We start from the raw sequence: 10,083 nt of genomic DNA, 5'->3' as shown, positions 1-10,083 counted from the left end.
CTGGACATAATGAACAAACATAACTTAAACAAAATATTACTAATGTAGGCATAAGTAATTTTGTCAATTAGAATTCGTAGAAATCGAACAAAATCAAATCAAATGTACGTTTTCTCGTGTAAGTCAGACTCAAAAAATATTAAAATGATTTTCGGTCAGTGACTAAAACACAAAATCATACAATGCAAGCAAATCTGAAAAAAAGTTCGTATGATGAAGATTTAACATTTCAAAGAATTTTTATAGATCTGATAAAAAATATTCTAGGTTTATAAAAAGGGTCACTATTTTTTTTAAATTATGGTTCCAAATATATCTGTAGTGTCTTAAAATGTTTAGGTGATCAATTTCTCCATAAACGGCTTTTAGCATAAATTTTAATATTTTAGCAAAAGCAACATATACAGGGTGTATCGGCACGTACCCGACAAACTTTAACCAGCTATTCCTTAGCATATTTGGAGTAAAAAATCTTATGTGCACTTTGCTGTCCGGTAACGTTTTTTTTTAATAAAAATTTTACTATTCATATTTTCACCACATGTCACCACTGTTTTACCCTTTGACAAAGTTTGAAAACCCATCTGGCAATTATTTTATTCGAATTCCGTTGAATAATGCACGTGTGTACCTATATTGGCGCACGTTTACAGTCACAACGAAATAGCACGGCACCATTCGTCTCATTTTTAACTATTATTATTTAGTGTGTGCGAAAGAGCGAAGACGCTTTTTGACATACTTGCTTATAACAGCTGTTTAACACGAAACGCAATGCCAATGACAGTGATGTAGTGTGGAAATTTTAATTTTTTTTGTTTTTAATTGAAAAAAAAATGCTACCGGACAGCAAAGTGCCCATAACATTTTTTACTCCAAATGTGCTAAGGAATAGCTGGTTAAAGTTTGTCGGGTTAGTGCCGATACACCCTGTATATATAGATAGAAAAGAAAATCGACTAACTAAACGCACAAAAAAAAATCAGTTAATTATAATTATAAAATAGATGTATTGTCATCGACAACGAGTCTATCTGCCGAGTTCCAGCTCGATCGGATGTCGGGAAGTGACTTAATATCCGCTTCCAAGATTTGCATTCATTCATCACTGAAAACAAAAGTGAAATTCAAATACAAGTATTCGTAAATTGAAAAAGTTTGAAATTGATTATTTCATAACAGGTAGGTAAATTATTTTGCACCATTCATTCTTTATTGTTACTTAACCGTAGTTTTTTAGTAATTTTTTTCTGTGGCCTGTCATGATATGATAAAAAAACTTTCATTTTAATTTTGACAATATCGAATCTATAGTTAATATAAGTGCATTGTTGCACAATCCTCCCCTGAGTCGCGGGGGACTCCGGGGGAGTCTGTCAACAAGCCCTGCCCGGGGCAGCCCTACACACAACACACCCGTACGAAGGGGATAGGGTGGAAAAGGGGGATGAAGCGAGGGGTGCAAGCGGCGCAGGGGTAGGCCGGATCAATACCCTGCCAGCGGTTCATAGTGAGGCTAGCGACTGGTCGACTAGGTCGTGTATTTTTGTTTCCTACGTTTTAGTTTCTATTTCCTTTTATTTCGCGTTTCTTTTTATAATTTACCGATCGTCCTCTCGTGAGACCGAATCTTCCGCTGGACCGTTGGGCACACGAGCCAACACGTCTCGCATATCGTTCGGTGGTTGTCAGGCGCGTGCTCGCGCTACTGACACGGGGCGTTGCCTCCATCCTAGCTCCATCCCCGCCAAGAAGCTGCCCCAGCAAATCATGATGTCCAAAGTCATCGACACGGAGCAGCAGAACGGGGGCGTCGAGGAGAGCAAGACAAACCTCATCATCAACTACCTGCCGCAAGCCATGACGCAAGAGGAGATCCGTTCTTTGTTCTCCAGCATCGGGGAGGTAGAGAGCTGCAAACTCATCCGGAATAAGGGAGCTGCCTTCCCCGATGCGCTCAACCATGCGCTGCAAGGAGGCCAGAGCCTGGGCTATGCCTTCGTCAACTACCACCGCGCGGAGGATGCCGAGAAAGCCATTTCCACGCTCAATGGATTGCGACTGCAAAACAAGACCATCAAAGTGTCCTTCGCGAGGCCTTCGAGTGAGGCCATTAAGGGAGCCAACCTTTACGTGTCGGGCCTGCCCAAGAACATGGGACAGTCGGAACTCGAGGGTATGTTCAGTGCTTACGGCCGCATCATCACTTCCCGGATCTTGTGCGACAACTCCGCGGTGCGTCCTTTCGGCGGTGCTGAAGTCCCTGGGGTCAGTAAGGGGGTGGGTTTCATCCGTTTCGACCAGAGATCGGAAGCCGAGCGTGCTATCCAAGAGTTGAACGGTTCGGTGCCGAAAGGAGCAACGGAACCGATCACAGTGAAGTTCGCAAATAACCCGAGCAGCAGTGGAAAGGCCATGGCTCCGTTGGCAGCGTACCTCCCGCACTTGCGCTTACCTGCGCCCCTCCCTCGTTTATCCAACAACAAGTCGCTGATGGCCATCAACAAAGGCATGCAGCGCTATTCGCCGCTAGCCGGGGAGCTGCTGGCAGGTGCCGTACTGCCTCTTCCGGGCTCGGAATGGTGCATCTTCGTATACAACCTAGCTCCCGAGACTGAAGAGAACGTCTTGTGGCAACTCTTCGGCCCTTTCGGTGCAGTGCAGAGCGTCAAAGTCATCAGGGATCTGCAGACCAACAAGTGCAAGGGGTACGGCTTTATCACGATGACCAACTACGACGAGGCGGTGGTGGCCATCCAGTCGCTTAACGGTTACACGCTGGGCAACCGAGTGCTGCAGGTGAGCTTCAAGACCAACAAGATGAAGGGGATGTAGAACGCGGCCCCCGGTTTGGCGGCCCTGCAGCTGTGCGCCCACCAGCGCGTTGGATAAGGATCTCCAGGCTTGGTAAATGCGTTTAGTGACCCGGCCGATATCAATTTAGTTAGAGAAATGGATTATCTTCCAACTTATTCATTAAAAACAATTATTTAACTTGTATTAAACGTATCACGTAATTTGTGGATGTTTCCCTCGACATTATGTTCGCTTTATATAGAAGTTAGAATTCAATGTTGTTACCAGAACCGGATAATCTCTTAAGCGCATCGGGAAATATCTAAATGTTTTATCTTTGAAATAACCCAATGGTTCTGATCGACTCCCCCTTGACCTAATCCCCTTTGATATTAGCCAAATTACAGTTATAATAATTATGATGAATTACTTAGCTGTCCATGTTATTATAATATTATCTTATATTCTCCTATAATTGGGTATCGTAATCAGCTCTTCGTCGTGTTTGTATTTTCATTATAATATTTATTACGATTTCGATTTCGTCATTTAGGCAACATTAGTAGCCCAACGGTCCTTGGCGGGCAACAGGGGGCCTGGCGGGGCAATGACACTGACACTGACACTAAACTGACACTCGCACACACACTGACACATACACATAGAAGGAAAAGGGTGGATAGGAATCTAGGGATCGGTATGAATCTATCCCTCCCGCTGCGGACACCGACACAAGTCTTGCCACGCCCCCGCCACCGCTCCCAGCCCGCGCTTTTTACTATTTACGAATAAAGTACACGTATTTACTCTACTAAGTACATAGCATATTTCTGTGTTTTTTCAATATTATAATATTATTACGATATTTTGTGTCCGTAGCAGTTTTCTTTGTTTGTGGTTATGAAGGAATATTCATTATCCACAATTTGATGTGACGGCCGCCGCCTGCCTACGGTTAGGGCCGGTGCACGAACCGGATTTCTAAGCATACTCGTGTGAACAGGCCATTAGTTAACCCTCTGGCAGCGGGCGTGCGATAGTTCTGCAGAGATAGACAGCTTTATCGATGTTTTAATGTATTCGAGTTAAGAAATACAGTGATTTAGGTGTCGGCCTAACGGAAGCGTTATAGAAAACGGAGCGACTCACCATACGACTACCACATGAAGTATCTTCTTTTGGCTTCTAGCTTTTCATAATATTTTCTCCTCCGATACGTGTCTATAACTAAGTGTAACTATTGTTAGTATATATTACAAGGGAGGTATTTAACGATACATGTGCAATGAATATAAAACCTATCACTCTTAACTTTAAGAAATGCAATATACGTCGTTTAGTCACTCCTAATATACTTCGGCGACGATTCGACTAACAAGTCGAGGATTGGCTGAAAAGCACTTGGTTGGAAATCCAGTTACCATTGTTAATATTTAGATATTCTCATTATTTGAGGGTTGTGTGTTTGTCAGTTGTCGCTCCGGAAACCTGCGTTGATATAATATGTATTTAAATTATTATAAGTAAGCATTATTACTTCCGATGTGGTTAATTCGATGAAAACAATGAATACAAAGCGTGCAATAAATAAATAGCCATAAATTTCGGATAAGATTGGAAAAAAATTACATGTTTAAAATATGATTATCTGATATTGCGTTTATTTGTATCGAATATGAGTTCGGTGATGCCTTTTTTATACGATGCCTATCAATTGTTGCGAAAAATCTGTCGGTTAATCGAGGAACAATAAAACATATTACGAATTCCTAAATAAATATTGAACAAGCAAAGTAATAAGTAACTGACATGTTTTACAAAACGGAGTTTAATTGGAGTTACCTAAAGCGGACAGTATTTTTTATTTAAATCTTGTCTGCATTATGTTTTGAAGAACATTGCATAAGAGAAGGTCATTCGGTGCTTGTAGCATAAAAAGGTCTTCAATTAAATCGGGACAGGTCATTTTTGAGGCTCGCCGCGTTTATAAAATAATAAATTATTATTTTGGAAAGATTATTGAACGCTCAAGAGGGTGTGATTTCGAATTGAAATGAAAAAGGCAATACTGTGATAGTGTAAATAACAGATATATTCGGATAGGGCTTCAATGTCGAGAACATTGACGGAGGGAAGAATAGGGATTTGTTAAAATTATTTATTGGAAATAAATAAACGCACTATCGAGAAGTGTGAATTCAACAATCGGATTAAAAACAAAGGTATTACGGAAAATACAAAATTGTAGTAGGATAAGATGTGGGCTGTGACTTTAGTAAGCAGATTGCATATTGAAATCATGTACAAAAGATTATGGCCATTAACCAATAAGTTAAATGTTTCAATCAAATATTCAAAATCAATGTCCGTCAAACTTTATGCGTTATAAAATTGTTGATGATATTGCAAAGCTTTGGCGTAAGCGTTATTGATAGCAGTCAATTTCATCAGTAAAGGGATAAAAAATTGCGCACAAATATGCAAAAAATATTAACATAGTTGAAATCCGACTACCTAAAACTTCCGTTGTCTTTGTTCAATATAGCATAATCTCACTATCGAGTGCAACAAAGGCAGTTTTGTGGAAAGTACGTAGTTATTTCAAACTGTTTTCCTGATAAAAGTCATGTTTGCGCTTATCATATTTACAATGGAAGAAAACACGTTAAAACTTACTTATCGTGTAGCGCAAATATTGTCTCATTTTGAAAGATGTCTCCAACTTTACATGTAATTCAGAGTTGGACTGATTCTTTGAAGTTTCTTAGTGGAATCAGGTCGGTTTCAAGCTGTGTGTAAATACGATTTGTATTGTGATATTTCTTCGTGTAATACGGGTAATCCTAATGATTACTGACTTTTCTGATTCCATACATTTTCATGCTTACGCCCAGAGGCGTGCTACATTTCTATTGATTTTCTGTTTGGAAACATAGCACACATTATATTTCGACAGCCATTCGTAAAGAACTTAATCCTTCAAAAGTTACTGGAAAGCATATTGGTAAATGTTAGTTGTTTTCACTTGGTTCTGTGCTTTTACTTACCGGGAAGTTATACAAGTTAAGAGAAATAAATTCATTTTACTCGTCACTATATTAGAGAAAAGTATTTTAAAATATGCAGGTGCTTCTGTAATTGGACTTCATAGATTTATATATTTATCACTTTAAAAATAAGAGAAAGAAATTTATCGGTATCACTTGAACGAGTGCCCGGTTAGCATTAAAATACTATAAATGATACCATTCACATCTTCCATAGACAAAATATGTAACTATACCCGCATACACGTTGCTCAAAAAGGCTCAAAGCATTCCCTAAATAAATGTAGGGAAGACTTTCCCATTCCATGTCCTTCCATCGGAGAACCGATTGTCCTATAATATGTCAAAACCTTTCCCCTTTTGCTGTAAATAACGGTGATTCTTTAACATTATCGATTTTTTGAGTGAAAGTAATAAAATTAGATGTCAACAAAAAATAAAATATTTTTGTTAAGAAAAATATTTGTGGTTTTAGATCGGTATTGGCAGCGAAAGGGTTAAGAACCAATTTTCAATTATTTTGACAAAAAATATTTTTCCATGCAATATTCACATTAATTGAAATGTGCTTTCAAGAAATCATTGACTTGAAAATTGAACTTGTTTTAAAATGTGGAATGTGTGTAATATTTCATACATAAAAGTCCTATTATCTCATTCTTTTCCTTTATATAATGATTTTAGTTGAGGTGTTCATAATATAATCAACTCGTGGTAATGTTTAATATGGGAAGTATAACAAATACTCACAATTTTCTTGGAAGACTGTATCTCGAACTATGTGATTAACAGTATTAACGCCATTAAAGTAAATGAAAAACATTATATTATTAAAATAAAACATGCTTAACAGTTTCGTAACTGTCACAAAACATTCCAAATGTAAATCCCTACAATAATATTGTAACTTTTAGAAAAAAATGCAACCATTGGAAGTTACTACCAAAGTGTATAAAAAATATTCAGAATTAATTTTTTTCTTGAATTGTATTGGCACATTTAAAAGGCCTAGAGCCAAATTATATTCGGGCACATATCAAACCATTTTTGTTTGAAAAATATTTACTAAAAATTTTCGAAACTAAACTGTATTAAAAAAGGTACATTCTTAATGCCACTTTAGTATGAAGGAATGATCCCACGCTATCCAATAATAATTTAAACACGTTTACTGAATTTGTGTTTAGTTGTAATGTTGCACTTAATAAGTACTTATGCATATGTTATTGCATATTTTTTGAAAATCACCTCCAGTTTATAAGTAGCATAATATTCATGAGATTGTTTTACTTGACGATTAAATTTGCAATAAAAGTCACCCGAGTTGCAAAAAATGCAATATATAATATAGCACTAAAAGAAAAGTGAAAAAAAGTGGCGGAAATTTCTCCAGAAAGAATAAATGAAAAAAAAACTTTAATTGCAAATCTAATTAAGTCTAATTTTATATTTTTGGCAAAACATTACAAAGATCAAGACCTTCATATTGGAAGAATCAGAAAACTATTGTTTTGTATAGATAGTGAATCATTGTGATACTCAAGAGAATTAACATCATAATCTTAGTTATTATAATGATGAAATAAGCAATTGTTTTAGAATCCTATTGGCAGAAAATCATAATTTACCAGTACCTACCTAAAAAATGCAATATTGTAATTTAAGGTAAATATTAAAAATACGAATCTTATCTCAGAATAATGACTATGACGCATTATGTTGGAAATCACACTACGTGATTACTGCAGGTACTTACCTAGTACTTATCCATCTCAAGGAATCTTTTAACGTATTAATATGTAAATATGATTTAAGAAAAAGATGTTACTAATAAATTAAACAGAACAAGACAGAAAAAAACGGTTTCAATTGGAAATCGAACACAGGACATCTTACCAAGACAACATATTTAATCACTCGATCATTGGGACCTTAATTTTGTGTCGATCTCAATTTTAAATTCAGAATTAACAAATAATAAATAATTAATAAATAATAGACGTTGTCCCGGTAAGGCAGGTATCCTGGGTTCAATTCCTAGTTGAGGCCGATATCTTTTTATTTTTCTGTGTCTTGCTGTTTCATGTTTCGTTTAAATTTATTAGAAGTATCTTATTCTTCAATGAAATATTACATTGATGGTATAACCTTCAAATTTGTTAAAAGACAAATTAAATATGTAAATGTTTACGACACAATTGTAACAAAGATGGCCAAAGATTTCTCTTCTTCTTTGTGTGGAAGTCTCGATAGTAAGTAATATTGAGATTACAAATTACGATTGAGATATAATGTAAAATGATCTCTTATTTAAACTGTTTGGTGACCTGATAATGTAAGTGCGCTAAAACCTGTAGATAGAAGTCGAACCATTCCTAAGTGTGGTTTTTAAGTGAAATAATGATGGGAGTCACAAGTCCCAATAGCAACACAAGTCCAATGTCTCAAATAACAAAGCACAATGTAAAATAATAATGCATAAATCATGCTTAGTTAAGAGTTCTTTGCAGGTTACTGGAAAAGCTTTCTTGGAAAAAATGAAAATTTTAAAGGGTTAACCTTTTCAGCGCCGCTGTAACATTTGTGTAATTACCTTAGTAACCGGTAACCTGTTAAGGAATACGATTATACAGCATGTGAGAGAAGTTCAGTCGATAAAAAGAGATGGATAGATTGAAACACCAACATTTTATTTAAAAAAACTCGTTCTTCCTTCATTATGAAAGTGAATTTTGTACCTAGATTTTTCACGAAGTTGAATTCCCACCATGCATAAAGGAGTTTCTGTAGAGATATTGAAATGTTTCCAGTGACAATTATTATTTAATATTGTTGTTTTGATGAAATGATAACGTAAAGGAAGTGGCCGTTTTCTTTTATAAATTGTCACAATTCATTTTGAACAATAGTTTATAAATACTTAATCGATATTAAATATCCTCAATGGTTGTCATTATACATTTTCTTGTTCTAAATATATATTTAAAAAATAAGGCTTAATAATATATTGTTTTTATTTTTGTTTCATTTCTGCTTCTCTTCGTTATTTTTCCTTCTGATCCCTTATTTCATATTTACATATTGTTTTAGTTTTATTTTCAACATCAATTATTTAACAAACATTGGTTTTAGCTATGATCATATTTATTATTTATTTAAATAATGTAATGTTCTCTCGATTAATTATAATATGTAAATATGATGAATTGTCCCTTCCCATTTATCCCTTAATTCTATTGTATTACTTTACAGCTACTTACATAATTTTGTGAATGTTTATTATTTGCAAAAATCATCGAATAATTCCGCATTGGAAATAAATACTACAACGTAAGACTGTTGTTGAATAATTTTACATATTCAATCTTGATAAATATAATGAACTTAATGATTGGATTTACTTGAAATTTTTATTTACAACCTAAATCATCTCTAATGGATTCATTCCAAATCATTAACAACATAATGACCATGGAAAACCTTCATTTTAACTACCTACAATGTGTGTTATTTATGTAAATAATTATAGATAGAGAATTCACACGCAGATGGGAGAATGTGAGCGATGGCAAGTTACACGAATGTAATCTAACGTACATATTTCAAGAGTATTAGATTACATTCGTGTAACTTTCCAATTGCAGATCTAATGTAACGCAAAATACGCGTAAGGCATTAAGAACTCAAACGCAGATGGGCGAAAGTGAGTACTTATTCTAGCAACGTGCATATTCCAGCATTCTTAGATTGCATTCATGTAACTTGCCAATTACAGATCTGATGGAACGCTGGATGAAATACGCGTAATGCATTGAGAACTAACACACGCAGATGGGCAAATGTGAACGTTGGCAAGTTTTTTTTTTTTTTCTTATTATTTCTGGCTTTCACCCTTCAAGGGTGTTCTTGGCAATCATTTAAAATTATTGAGAAATGAAAGGTGAATTTAAATATTAATTTTATTTAAATAGGCAAATTTCAAAATTATAATGAAAATTGGAGTTGAGTTCAGACTTAGAAGAGATGAGATGTTGAATGGAGGGGAGGCAATTTTAGATAAGGCTTGATAGAAGAGAGGATATTTGTTTAGAGAGGGACAACCAAAAAATATGTGATCTAAAGTTCCCACTTCTAGACCACAGAATGTACAATCTGGGGAGTCAAGGACGTGAATTTTAAAAAGGTGGGAAGGAACGGAACAATGTCCGATCCTCATTCGAATGAGTGAAGAAATTTCTTT

The 10,083-nt window shown here is 35.7% G+C and overlaps 1 protein-coding gene across 1 annotated transcript; it reads left to right on the top strand.

The window, feature by feature from the left end:
• Window positions 1–1,524: 1,524 nt before the first annotated feature.
• LOC149411827 (ELAV-like protein 2) lies at window positions 1,525–9,073 on the top strand. The gene has a single exon (XM_089646575.1). It carries the CDS (start codon window positions 1,771–1,773, stop codon window positions 2,833–2,835), a length of 1,065 nt encoding a protein of 354 aa, XP_089502701.1. The 5' UTR covers window positions 1,525–1,770; the 3' UTR covers window positions 2,836–9,073.
• The last annotated feature ends 1,010 nt before the right edge of the window (window positions 9,074–10,083 follow it).

Source organism: Hesperophylax consimilis, chromosome 24, assembly GCF_061612785.1.
Source record: "Hesperophylax consimilis isolate HC1 chromosome 24, BYU_Hcon_1.0, whole genome shotgun sequence".
NCBI lineage: Eukaryota > Metazoa > Arthropoda > Insecta > Trichoptera > Limnephilidae > Hesperophylax > Hesperophylax consimilis.
The sequence above is the reverse complement of the archived record's forward strand: the minus strand, read 5'-3'. Positions and strand labels throughout refer to the sequence as shown.

Coding starts and splice junctions, on each gene's coding strand:
- LOC149411827 (XM_089646575.1), top strand. CDS start 1,771: ATGATGTCCAAAGTCATCGACACGGAGCAGCAGAACGGGGGCGTCGAG.